The sequence below is a fragment of the Mustela nivalis genome, assembly GCF_964662115.1.
Source record: "Mustela nivalis genome assembly, chromosome: 5".
Taxonomy (NCBI): Eukaryota; Metazoa; Chordata; class Mammalia; order Carnivora; family Mustelidae; genus Mustela; species Mustela nivalis.
The window spans coordinates 118,455,820-118,469,660 of NC_139024.1; the positions used below are offsets into that span (position 1 = coordinate 118,455,820).

Here is a 13,841-nt window from a genome sequence, read left to right on the forward strand (position 1 = left end):
TCTTTGCTTAAAAGATCCCTTTTAACTTTTCTTGCAGGACTGGTTTAGTGTTCACGAATTTTTTTAGCTCCTGTTTGTCCTGGAAGCTCTTTGTCTCTCCTTCCATTCTGAATGACAGCCTTGCTGGATAAAATATTTTTGGCTACATATTTTTCTCATTTGGCACCCTGAATATATCCTGCCAGTCCTTTCTGGACTGCCAGGTCTCTGTGGTTAAGTCTGGTGCCAGTCTATTATTTCCACCCTTGTAGGTTGCAAAGCTCTTGCCCCAGCCTGCTTTTAGGATTTTTCTCTTTATCTCCTGGATTTGCAAGTTTCACTATTATATGTGGAGGTGTTGACCAATTTTTATTGATTTTGAGGGGCATTCTCTGTGCCTCTTGGATGTGAATGTCTGTTTCCTCCCCCCAGTTAAGGAAGTTTTCCACTATAATTTGCTCCAATATACTTTCTGCACTCCCCTTCCCGCTTCCTCTTCCTCTGGAATCCCAATTATTCTAGTAATGATTCACTTCATAGTATCACTTATCTCTCAGATTCTACCCTGGTGATCCAATAGTTGTTTATCGTTTTCTCAGCTCCTTTATTCTCCATTATTTTGTCTTCTGTAACACTAATTCTCTTTTCTGCCTCATTTATACTCATAGTTAGAGTCTCCATTTTATTTATCTCAATAATACACTTTTTGATTTTGACTTGATTGATTTTAGTTCTTTTATTTACCTTTCTTAGAAAGGGGTTCTATACTGTCTTCTATGCATTTTTCAAAGCCAGCTAGTATCTTTATAATCATTAATCTGAACTCTAGTTCTTACTTATCCATACTGATTAGGTCCCTGACAGTCAATACTGTCTCTTGTTCTTTTTTTTTGTAGATAGTTTTTTTCTCTTGCCATTCTTTCAGAAAGTGCTTACTTTTCTATTTGTAGAATTGCAGCTATTCTTTTCTTAGATCTCAGGGTGAGTTCATAGGGTAGAGAATGATTTGATAGCTATCTAGCTGAATTCCTGGGACCAGACAAAACTAAAGTCTCCTACTCCTCCACCATTTTGGACTAATTCTCCAACATTTTGCAATATTAAACAAGTCATATTACACTTAAGTTTGTATATATTATGATCTGGATATAAAATGTGTGAAACATGATCCACATTTTACCAAGAGAAGCCTGGGGCAAAGTGAGGGTCAGTAATTTGCTGACTCTCATAAAACCTATTAGTGGTAGAACTGCAGCTAAAAACCATTTTCTCATAAGAACAATGCTCTTCCCACCACAACTTAAGGCTCTTCAGAGTTTCTAGGATAATAGAAGTGGCCATCTCTGTGACAGTTATTTTTCTTTCCTGAAATATGATCCCACGTATTTATTACTAAAAATCCCAAATGTCACAAAAATGTCTACTCTTGAGTTATTTTTTTGTTTGTTTCTTTAAACCCTTAAGGCATTCTGTCTTTAGAATTTCTATAATTAGGAGAAAATCTTCACCTCAAGTATTTATCCAGTATAATTTGATGAAGACACAGTTCTAGGTATTGGACTGAGAACCTTTATAAAAAATATCTGCCCAGAGACAGGTGAAGTACTTCGGCAATAGTTCAGATTGGTTCCCTTCCTAGGGACTCTCCAATCCGACTGTGCATGGAAGCTTTCATAGGCTTTTATTCTCTGAAATGAGTACTCAGAGCTCCTAGGTAGGAACTGTGTTGACTACCATTTCTTTTGTCTTTGTTCCCAATGATGCCTGGGAAGATGGCTTTGTGGATCTCCAAAGGCCTCTGGACAGCAGCTGAAATGATGATCCTGGTGGTCCTAAATATCCCAGTGGCTGAGGGCAGAGATTCTCCACGTAAGTGAAGGGCACCTGCTCCACAGAGCCACCACCTTAGGCAACAGGTTCTGAAGGAGCTTTGGGCTGGAATGTGGAAGGTTCTGTGATCTTAGAATATATAATCTTTCATCACAGGTTTCCAAATATATAGTCTTTCATCACAGGTTTCCTCTCTTTGGGGTAGACAACTCTGTTACATTCTTATTTCTACTCTAATGATGAGATAAGGACATTCACATCTATGGACTCAATCCATCCTGGGGATTTTATAATGGGTAGGAGGAAACAAAACATGCATCTGCTACCACTGATGGGACAAAGTGACATTGGAGTTATTATTGAAAATAAGAATTTGTCCAAAGAAGACACAGCAGGATCTTTTATTTCAGGTCCCTGCAAGACCTTATCTAGGCTACACACTATGGGATTCTCTGTTGGAGAAATACAGGGCAGTGATAGTCTCTCCAGTCTTAGTATTTGACAAAAAGGACTTTATATTCCTGATTCTGAGTGGAGTCCAAATGGATACAAACTCTTGGTTTTTGAGTGAAACTGACTGGGTGACCACAGACAGGAAGTCTTTACTTCAAGTTTCACTGGTTTATGGTCAAATAGTAACTTGTGTGGGATTCAGAGACTTGAATTGATGGTGGACTGAATTTAGGAGAAAGGAGACTGTAAAGAAGAGGAAATAGCACATACCATGTCAGCCACAGGATTAGTATCTTCATATAAATTCTCTCTGGATTTTCCTAACACCCCTATGTGTAGGCATTATGACTTCCGTTTTACAAATTTTATATATGATACCAATATTCTGTTTAGTAACCTACTCAAGCTGGTAAATGGAAGGGTTTAATGGGATCTATTTTATCTTATTCAAAGACTATGTTCTTTCTATGAATGTGTCTCTCTAGGACTTGGAAGATGTGGTCCCTTCTAGCCCTGCAGGAGTGAGCAACCTCACAGTGCAGTTGGGTGGGTGGGACAGAAACTCAGGGTAACTCAGGCATTAGAAGGAAGGCCCTCTGCAGAGGACCAAGAGAATATGCTTTTCAGGAGGAGGTCAAGCTTCATTTTCGACTTTTCTCCTCATTCTCTTGAACTCTTGTGCTTAGGTGGACACTTGTTTGTCTCTGAGGTTCCCTGAAGTTGTATGGAAAATGGGATTTCATGTAAGAATGTCCTGATTTGAGCACAGGGATAGATGTAAAATCAGCCAGACTGCCCTGTCTTCCTCAGTTCTCAGGCCCCAGCAGAGCTCAGAGGTCGCAGGGCTTGTCCCTAGAGAGGGGCTTTCTTTCCTCCCCTCCCTGTATGAAGGCGGTTCTGGAAGCCCTCAGAGGAGGGCAAGCAGGCCTGAGAAGGAGGAGGATGCTCAGGGTGACAGGCATCCAAGGAGGGAGGCCTTCAGGTTTATCAGGCCACCTGCTAGTGCCCCACAAGACCCGCTGGGCGGTGGCTGTCGGTTGGGCTGAGCGGTGGAGAGCTGACTGACCCACGGTGCTTCCCCACAGAGGATTTTGTGTTCCAGTTTAAGGGCGAGTGCTACTTCACCAACGGGACGAAGCAGGTGCGGCTCCTGGATAGATTAATCTATAACAGGGAGGAAGTCCTGCGCTTTGACAGCAACGTGGGGGAGTACGAGGCAGTAACAGAGGTGGGGCGGTCTATCGCCCAGTCCTGGAACAGACAAAAAGATGTCGTGGAGCGGGCACGGGCGGAGGTGGACACAGTTTGCAGACACAACTACCAGATGGAGAAGAGTTCTACCTTGCAGAGGCTAGGTAAGCACTGCCTTTGGATCTTAGCTGGGCTTCCCTCTCCGTCTCTCTCGTGGGTACTGGCAAGACCCAGCACGGTGGGTGTGGCCTCTTCCATGGGACCCAGGCCCACAAGGTGGATGGGGAGGCGGGGACAGGGAGTGGGGTGGGGACAGACCCCCGCCCCCGCCCTTCCTCGCAGCCCTCGTGGGTGGGTCCTCCAGTAGGGCTGTGTTTCCTATGCGGTTTCCACCACTTCTGCGTCTCCCCGGCTCCTTACTTAAGAGTGTTTGCTTTCTCCCTCCCCACCTTTCCCTAAGCAGAGCCCAGTGAGCACCTGTCTTTGCCCTGGTCCTGCAGTGAGCTGTGCCAGCCCCTGCCAAGCTTAGTGGGCTGGGCCTGGTGGGGGTAGGACACCTGGCACACGTGGTAAATATGTTAAGAGTTGTCACCAAGCCAAATTTTGACTTTTGGTTTCAAATTATGATTCATCTCAATGCTGTTTTCTTAAATGGTTGCCACTAGTCCTGGACTTCTCTGAGGGGAGGAACTCCTCATCCTTGTCTGCCTAGTATATGACACGATGACTGCCAGGTAGAGTGAGTGCAAACTTCTGTGGAATCCATGAATAAATACAGGTGGCCTCTCATCCACTAGGCTCAAGAGAAAACAGAAGGGTAAATAAGCCTTAAAGACTGACTGTATTAATTAGTCTTTATTATATTGCTTCATGTTTTAAAGTAAACCTTGTAACTTCAATCTTAATAATTTAGGGTTTGTGAATGCAAAGTCCAAGAAAGTGTTTACTAAAAATACAAACAATATTGGAAGGCAGAATTTTAATTTCTTAGAAAAGCTCAACAAATGTCAGAATAGGAAGAGCTGAACTTTAGGAGTCAATAAATTGATGCTAGTAAATTACTGAATAAAAAAATTATTTCAGGTTTCCTTTTGCCTAATCCCTACCCATCCTCCTTCCCCCGAACTCCTTCTCAGGTCATCATCATCCACTTAAGGGGTAGACATTCTGCAAGTTAATTGTAGATATTTATTTAATAAGCACATATGTCTAGACAAATACCTTATCACACACCATCTATATAACACAATTTAATTTCACAGCTAACGACCTTGGGAATTAGAGATTAGCAACCACTTTATATGTCAACAGGTGTGGAGGGAAAGAAGTCCTGCTTTACTATTTCCATTTTTAAAAAAATTTTATGAATAGTGTTGTGTGTAATACAGCAATCTAATATTTAAAATTGCTTCATTTTATCAATTAATACAAAGAATAACTTTCACAGGATGATTACTATTATTTCTTCAGACTTTGAAAAGTAAGCTGACCCGTGTTTATTGGAACTAATACAGTGGCCAAGCTCAGATCTTAATCCAAGACTCAGAATCCAGGGATCTTTCCACCCTGGTAACAAGACAGGACTCGTCTCCATGGGGAGACTTGCCGTGCAGTCCCACATCTCACTGTCTTTTCTTGTCTGTTACTCCCCTCAGTGGAACCTACAGTGACCATCTCCCCATCCAGGACGGAGGTTCTGAACCACCACAACATGCTGGTCTGCTCGGTGACAGATTTCTACCCAGGCCAGATCAAAGTTCGGTGGTTTCGGAATGACCAGGAGAAGAAAGCTGGTGTGGTGTCCACTCCACTTATTAGGAATGGGGACTGGACCTTCCAGATCCTTGTCATGCTGGAAGTGACTCCCCAGCGAGGAGATGTCTACACCTGCCATGTGGAGCACCCCAGCCTCCAGAGCCCCATCACAGTGGAGTGGTGTAAGGGACAATCCGTTTCCTTTCACCATGGGCCCCACAAGACAGAAAGAAGAGCTTCCTCCAGCCCATCCCATTCCATTCCTCATCCTTGATGTCACTACTGATGCCCATGGCAGGAGCATCAGAACAATCTCGATCTCATTGTCTTTCTAGATATTAGAGAGATCATTCTCTACACCCTGACCCTACAGCCCAGCCCTGTAGCTCTGAAGGATTTATACTCTGGCTAGGGACTGGGGTCTTAGAGTCCGAGGTTAGGGCTATGTCTGGAGGAGCAGTATCCAGCTTTCCCCTACTCTCACATACCCACTAGGTGTGAGGGTCTGTCAGTGGGTCCTTTCCTCCCCTTAAGGGTGGCCAGAAGGGAGCACTGGGCTTGCTGGCACCCCCAGGTCCTGTACTTCAGACTGGACTTCAGGCTTCCCAAAGGGACATTGTGGGGTATGGGGACACTCAGCCTGACACTCAGCCTGACACTCAGGCTCTGCTCCCAGGGGCACAGTCGGAATCTGCCCAGAGCAAGACGCTGAGTGGCATTGGAGGCTTTGTGCTGGGGCTGATCTTCCTCGGTTTGGGCCTTATCGTCCGTCACAGGAGCCAGAAAGGTAAGGCGCTCTGGGAAATGGGGGAGAAGGGCTGTGCCTGAGGCCCTCTGCTCAGGGGGTCCTGTGCCTCTGGATGTAGCTCTTTCCTTCTGACCCTGAAAGGAAGGAGGCTGGGCTGGTGGTGGGAGGAGATGGAACAACCTAGGGGGAGGCTTTGGACTCTGACGTTACTGGTTGAAAGGAGCCCCATCATGGAGGTCTCAGGTGGAGTATATTCTAAGGCTTCCTGACAGCTCATCATTGTCTCTCTGGCTCCTTTCTGAAAGCTTTGTTCTTTATGAGGGTCAGAGCATCTGCTTCCCTTCCTACTGGGGACAATTTCATTCATTTTGGGGGATTTAACTTAGGGCAGTCAAGGTCCTGTGGTTGATGGGTAGGGACAAAGTAAAATTCCACTTAAGTTTCTTATCTTACCTCCCTTTGGGGTGAGTGAGAGACTGGCTGTTTGTGTAACGAGACCTTTGTCTGTATCGTTTCTTTTTGTAGGACCTCGTGAGTCTCCGCCAGCAGGTACAAGTTCTGCTCTGATTCGGTGGCGGTGTGGGCACCCGTGAAAGAGGGCAGAGCATGAGGTCAGGCGCTCGGTTCATGGCTTCATCCCTGCGACAGAGATCAAGAGTTAGGGAGAAGTTTGCCCAGTTTCTGTAGGCAGACCCAGAGTTGTTCCAGAACCAGGCCACATCTTTCTGTGAAACGTGGAACCAGAGCCACGTCTTGGGTGTTAGATACCAGGATGATGCCCTTTTTGTTGTGTTTCATGTTGGCAGCTACTGCCTGTGAGAGTTTATAAATGAAAGGTCACTAGTGGTGGAACGAAGGTGAGTTATCATTACATTTAGTAAAACTTAATATCCTCTGAAAGGCTAACAGCTGCTCCACTGCCTCCCACACATCTGTGTGCAGCTGGAGTGCCCTGTTCTGGGGAGTTAATAATACCTTTCCAGAGATATTAGGGGAGGTGATGACAGTATGCCCCAGACCCCAACTCTCTCTGATGCTGCATTGACCCTGAGAGGAGGGGAGAGGGCGCATTCCTCAGCGTCCCCTGTTTGATACCCTCTTTTCTACAGGGCTTCTGCACTGATGCCGGAGGATACCTGGGATTCTGCCTTCTGTGTTGTCCGCCTGTCCTTGCCCAGAATTCCCAGCTGCCTGAATCCTACAGTGCCTCTGACAGAGTCACCAGGTCACCTCCTATGACCCCTGCCCCGAGGATCTGACTGTGGTGCTGCTTCCTGCACTGGCCTCGGAGCCTCTGCCTGAGAGCTCCCTGCCAGCAGCATCTACTCCCACCCCAAGGGCTTTTCTGTTTCCATTCTTCCTTCTCAGATGGTGCAAGAAGAACACATTGAAGCGATTTACCTGAATGTAGAGATTTTACAGTGATTAAACATGATTATGAGTTCTCTGTACCCCGAGTCTTCTTAACTGGGTGGAGGCAGGAAATCAGTGCAGAAGGAAAGGATCATAACTGCTCCTTGAAGAAGACTAGGGACACCTGTGGGTGCCAAGTGAAGAGCAGGCAGAGGAGATAGAAGATCAGTTCGATAGTCACATCCTTCATGGGTATTTGATATTGTTCTGTGCAATGGCCTAAGGGTGTGCCGGCCTCTTTTTAGGTGCGGTGAGCGTCGTGTATGTAACTGACAGTGGGATTATGTGGGGAAGATATAGTGACCCCTGGTGTCTCAGAGAACCACAGGGGTGTTTCCAGGATATCTTGGCAAGTCACACTGATCAAGGTCCATTTTTATTTTGAGGAAATATAACTAACAATAAAAGTACTATTTCTGTTTCATGTGATAGAAACTCAACTCAAGCTTAGTTTGTTCATGTTACGAGGAAGTCTGGGGTCAAGCTGATTTCAGAAGTTACTAGATCCTGACATTCAATGAGATCTTGATTTCCCTCTTATCCTTCTGTTATATCTGTATTTATGCACCTTTCTTTCTATGTGTCTTTCTTTGTTCCTCATATTTCTTTCCGTGTGTCTCTCTGCATCTTTTTATTCTATTTCTTTACTCTTATAGTACTGTTAACATATAATATTATGTTAGTATCTGGTGTGCAATACAGTGATTTGACAGTTCTGTACATTATTCTATGCTTACCACAATACATATAGTCACCATCTGTCACCTTATTACAATATTATTGACTATGTTGACTTTTTCTTTCCATGACTTATTTCTTTTATAACTCTAAGTTTGTACCTCTTAATCCTCTTCAGCTATCTTGCCTATCTTCCTATCCATCTCTCCTGTGGCAACCTCTAGTTTGTTCTCTGTTTTTACAAGTCTATTTCTGTTTTTGTTGTTGTTGTTGTTGTTGTTATTCCTTTGTTCATTTGTTCTGTTTTCTAGATTCCACATATAAGTGATATCATATGGTATTTGTCTTTCTTTGATTTACTTCATCTAATATAATACTCAGTAGCTCTATCCATGTTGTTGTAGATGGTAAGATATAATACTCTATGGTAGAGTAATATTGCATTGTATATTTATGTCACATCTTGATCCATTCATCTATTAATGGACTTGGGCTGTTTCCTTATCTTGACTATTGTAAACAACGCTGCAATCAACATGGGGGTGTCCCTGCATCTTTTTATGTCTGTCTCTGCCTCTCTGTCTCTGTTTTGTCTCTCACTCTTTCATTGCATTTCTGCCTCTATTTCTCTCTGCACCTTTGGCATTATTTATCTGGATCCTTTTGTTTCTGTCTGCATCTCTCTCTTTCTCATTACCTCACATCTTATCTCGTCTTTATTTCTGTGTGTACATCTATCTGTCTGGTTCCCTTGTGTGTTTTTATAGTATCTACTAACGTTTGAACAATTTTAGAAGATTCTGATTGGTCAGGCTTGAGTAACGTGCACATCTCTTAAAAAAACCCTCACTTGCATTGGGTGCAGATAACTAGCCTTGTATCCACCCCTTTTTCTGGGGACAGGTGTTGGATCTTCCAGGTCTTGGTGAAGCTGCAGATGATCCCCCAGTGGAAATATGTCCACACCTGCCATGTGGAGCACCCTCTAGAGCCCACCACAGTGGAGTGGTGCAAGGGGCAGTTTGTTCTTATGTCATGGACCCCAGGGGATAAGTGGCTGAGATCCCCTCTGCTTCTAGAGTCCCTTTTTGGGGCACCAACTCACAACCATTCCACCCCTTATCTCCTGGAAAGTCTTCTAATGGCCTTAATGAGCTAGGATTCTCAGAGGATAGGGTTCCTCTTGTCTGTGAACATAGTGACTTGTTGATTGCTGACAGGTGGTAAGAAAGTCACTGTACAGAGTGGCTCCTTTGATGTGGGCCCAGCAATAAATGGTGGTCTCAATCTCAGTCTCCAGGTTTTGTTATTAAGACATGTGACTGGGAACTTTACTCGGAGGTTATGAAGGGTGATGCCAATGAGTAACAGGCTTCTTACCTCCCTGCTCTCCCACTCACTCAGTGGGCCTCAGTAGGCAATGGCAGGTCCTTTAGTCTCCTGGACAAGGTCAGAATGGAGAATGAGGCTTCTTTGGTGCCTTTGTCTTTCTTATTCATGCAATCATCATTCAGTCATTCATGGGCACTATGAAGGTGGATAAATACTGACATTCAGGATTTTGCTCTCCAAGGTCATGGTCTGAATCTTCCCTAACAAGATGCTGAGTGGTCAGAGTTTTGTACTGGTTTTGTTGTCTTCCTCAGGGTAGACATTGTCATTCCCCTGTGGGAGTCAAGAGGGAGTGACACTCTTGGGAAAATGGGAAGGGATTGTGCTAGATGTCCAGGGAGCCCTTGGTCTCTGTATGTAGCTCTTTGCTTTTGACCCTGCAAAGTGAAGAGGTAGGGCTAGAGATTAAACCAGATTCAGAGTTTAGGGAAACAATGAGATCTGATTTTTGTAGTTGAAACCTAAGCTCTGTTGTGGTGGTAAGTGGTAGAGTGTATTTTAGGATTTTCTTACAGGTCAGCATTGTCATCTTGGTCCTATGCAAGAAGGGTTCTTCTTCTTGGTGGTTTTTTTTTTTTTTAAGGTTTTATTTTTAAGTAATCTCTACACCCAAGGTGGGGCTCAAACTCAAAGCCCAGAGATCATATGCTCCACCAAGGAAGCCAACCAGGTATCCTTTTAATAATAAGATCAGAGTCTTCTTCCTTCTGTCCAGTGACAGTTTCATATAAACAACTATTCCTTGTTGCCACATTTCATTGGGAAACAGTCTTTAACTGATTATTTAGTCAAAATAAGAACAGCCTGTACAAAGAAGTTTGCTAACAAAAAGAGCTGAGTCTTTTATTTTTTAAAAGATTTTATTTATTTATTTGACAGAGAGAGGTCACAAGTAGGCAGAGAGGCAGGCAGAGAGAGAGAGGGAAGCAGGTTCCCCGCTGAGCAGAGAGCCCAATGTGGGGCTCAATCCCAGGATCCCAAGATCATGACCTGAGCTGAAGGCAGAGGCTTAACCCACAGCCACTCAGGCACCGCAAAAAGAGCGGAGTCTTTTTAGGCTTATTCCTTGGAGAAAAATGTATGGGTATCCTAGAATAATCTACTGGTTGTAAGTATTTGGTCTTACTTTCAATCAAATGGCAGTATTCCTTCTTATTCATGGCAGTATTCCTTCTTATTCATATGTAAATAAATATCACATCTTCTTTATCCATTTATCTGTGGATATACTTAGGATATTATTATATCTTAGCTATTGTGCTAAGATGTGAATAATGCTGTAAAAGACATGGTAGTATAGATATTACTTTGATATCTAGTTTTCATCTTCTTTGAATGTATATCCAGAAGTGATATTGTTGGATCATACAGTAGTTCTATTTTTAATTTTTTCAAGGAACATCCTTACTGCCTTCTATAGTGGTTATCTACCATACCAATATACACATTCCTTCTGAGAGTGCATAAAGTTCCCTTTTCTCCACATCCTCACCAGAACTTATCTCTTGTCTTTCTGAGAACTCAAATAGGTGAGAGCTGCTATTTAATTGTACTTTTGATTTGCATTTTCCTGATGATTGACTAAGTTGAATATTTTATATATATGTACTGCTGGCAAGTTGTCTGTCTTCTTTGGAAAAATGTCTACTCGGTTCCTCTCCCCATTTTTAAAATTGTGGTCTTCAAAGCTACATTTTTTTTTAATTTTAAATTTTACCTCAAGTATTATTTAACATACAGTACTATATAGTTTCACATGTGTAGTAGAGTTATTCAACAATTCTATATGTTACTCAGGGTTCATCATAATAAATTTAGTCTTAACTCCAAATGCTGATTTCCCCCATCTGCCTACCCAGCTCCCCACTGGTAGCCCTCTGTTCTCTACAGTTAATAGTCCATTTTTTGATTTTCTCTTTTCTCCTTTGTTCATTTTGTTTCTTAAATTCCACACATGAATGGAATCATATGGTATTTGTCTTTCTCTGACCAACTTGTTTTGCTTAGCATAATACTCTCTAGCTCCATCTACATCATTGTAAATGGCAAGATTTCTTTTCTTCTTGTTTTTTTTTTTTTTTTTTTTTTATGGCTGAGTGATAGTCTATTGTGTATATTTACCACATTTTCTTTATCCATTCATCAATCAATGGACATATGGGCTCTTTCTATACTTTGGCTATTGTTGATAATGTTGCTATGAACATTGGGGTGCACGTATCCCTTTGAATTAGTATTTTGTATTCTTAGTAGTGCAATTGCTGATTGTAGGATAATTCTACTTTTAACTTTTTGAGGAATCTTCATACTGTTTTCTAAGAGTGGCTGTACCACTTTGCAGTCCCAGCAACAATATAAGAAGGTTCCCCTTTCTCTGAATCCTGAATACCTGTTGTTTCTTGTGTTGTTAATTTTAGCTATTCTGACTGGTGTGAGGTGATATCTCATTATAGTTTTCATTTGTATTTTTTTGATGTTGAAGGATGTTGAACACCTTTTTATGTGTCTGTTGGCTATCTGTATGTATTCTTTGGAAAAATGTCTTTTCATGTCTTCTGCCCTTTTAAAAATTGGATTATTTGTTTTTTAGGGGTTGAGTTTATAAGTTCTTTATACATTTTGGATATTAGCCATATATCAGCTATGTCATTTACAACTATCTTCTCCCATTCCATAGGTTGCCTTTTATTTTGTGGACTGTTGCCTTCACTCTGCAGATGCTTTTTATTTTGATGAAGTTCTCATAGTTTATTTTTACTTTTGTTTCTGTTGCTTTAGGAGATATACCTAGTAAGGAAATGCTGTTGCCAGTATCAAAGAAGTTGCTTCCTATGTTTTCTCTAGGATTTTAATGGTTTATTTTCTCATATTTAGGTCTTTAATCCATTCTGAATTTACATTCATGTAAGGTGTAAGAAAATGGCCCAATTTCATTTTTTTGCATGTTGCTGTCCAGTTTTCCTAACATCATTTGTTGAAGAGACAGTCTTTTTCCCACTGGATATTCTTTGTGATTTTGTCACAGATTAATTTACCATATGGTTGTGGGTTTATTTCTGAGTTTTCTATTTTGTTCCATTGATCTTTGTGTCTGTTTTTGTGCCAGTACCATGCTGTTTTTATCATTACAGCTTTATAATATACCTTGAAATCCAGAACTGCGGTGCCACCTGCTTTGCTTTTGTTTTTCAAAGTTGTTTTGGCCATTCAGGGCCTTTTGTGGTTCCACAAAAATTATAGGATTTTTTTGTTTTAGCTTTGTGAAGAAATGCATTTGGCATTTTGATAGGTACTGCAATGATTGTGTAGATTGCTTTGGGAAGTATGGACATTTTGACAATATTTACCTTTCCAGCCCATGAGCATGGAATATCTTTCCACTTGCTTGTGTCATCTTTAATTTCTTTCACCAATGTTTTATAACTTTTAGCGTAAAGATCTTTCAGCTCTTCAGTTAGGTTTATTCCTAGGCATCTTATTATTTGGTTGCAATTGTAAATGGGATTGATTCCTTGATTTCTCTTTCTGCTACTTTATTACTGGTATAAAGAAATGCAGCAGATCTCTATACATTGATTTTCTGTCCTGCTGGTTTACTAAATTTGTGTGTCAGTTCTAGCACTTTTTGGTGGAGTCTTTTGTGTTCTCTATATAGGGTATCATATCATCTGCAAATAGTGAGGGTTTGACTTCTTCCTAGCCAATTTGGATGCTTTTCTATGTCTGATTGCCATAGCTAAGACTCCCAATACTATGTTAAATAACAGTTCTGAGGGTAGACATTCCTGTCTTCTTCCGGACCATAGAGGAAAAGCTTTTAATTTTTCCCCATTGAGGATGATATTAAGAGTGTTTTTTTCCCATATATGGTCTTTATGATGCTGAGGTTTATTCCTACTAATCTTACTTTGTTGAGCATTTTTTTTTTTTTTTATCAAGAATAGATGTACTTTGTCAAATGTTTTTTCAGCATCTATTGGGAGGACCATATGGTTCTTATCCTTTCTTTTATTAATGTGTGTGTGTTTTTTTTAAATTTTTTATTTTTTATAAACATATATTATTAATGTGGTGTATCACATTGTTTGGCTTGTGAATAGTGAACCACTCTTGCAGCCCAGGAACAAATCCCACTTGATCATGGTGACATGATTCTTTTAATGTACTGTTGGATTTGGTGTGCTAGTATTTTATGGGGGAATTTTTGCATCCATGTTCTTCAGGGATTTTAGCCTCTTTTTTAGTGTGCTTTTTCCTTGGTTTTGGTATCGGGTTTATGCTTGCTTCATAGAATGAATTTGAAAGTGTTCCTTCCATTTGTATTTTTTGGAATAGTTTGAGAATAGGTATTAACTCTTCTTTAAATGTCTAGTAGAATTTTCCTGGGAAGCCATCTGGCTTT

General features: G+C 41.6%; 1 protein-coding gene across 4 annotated transcripts in view; it reads left to right on the forward strand.

Moving 5' to 3' along the window:
* The window catches only part of LOC309865796 (HLA class II histocompatibility antigen, DO beta chain-like), a 140,628-nt gene extending 133,221 nt beyond the window's left edge, over nucleotides 1-7,407 (forward strand). For 2 of the 4 annotated variants that reach the window (XM_082732634.1, XM_082732633.1), the window contains 4 exons: nucleotides 3,348-3,617; nucleotides 5,109-5,390; nucleotides 5,885-5,995; nucleotides 6,098-6,240. In XM_082732634.1, the coding sequence (XP_082588760.1) occupies nucleotides 3,348-3,617; nucleotides 5,109-5,390; nucleotides 5,885-5,995; nucleotides 6,098-6,225 (791 nt within the window). In that variant the 3' untranslated portion in view covers nucleotides 6,226-6,240. Of the gene's footprint in view, nucleotides 1-1,662; nucleotides 1,849-3,347; nucleotides 3,618-5,108; nucleotides 5,391-5,884; nucleotides 5,996-6,097; nucleotides 6,241-6,481; nucleotides 6,506-7,065 lie in introns of those variants that run through there. The other 2 variants (XM_082732638.1, XM_082732632.1) reach the window with 2 other exon arrangements.
* Nucleotides 7,408-13,841: the final 6,434 nt, after the last annotated feature.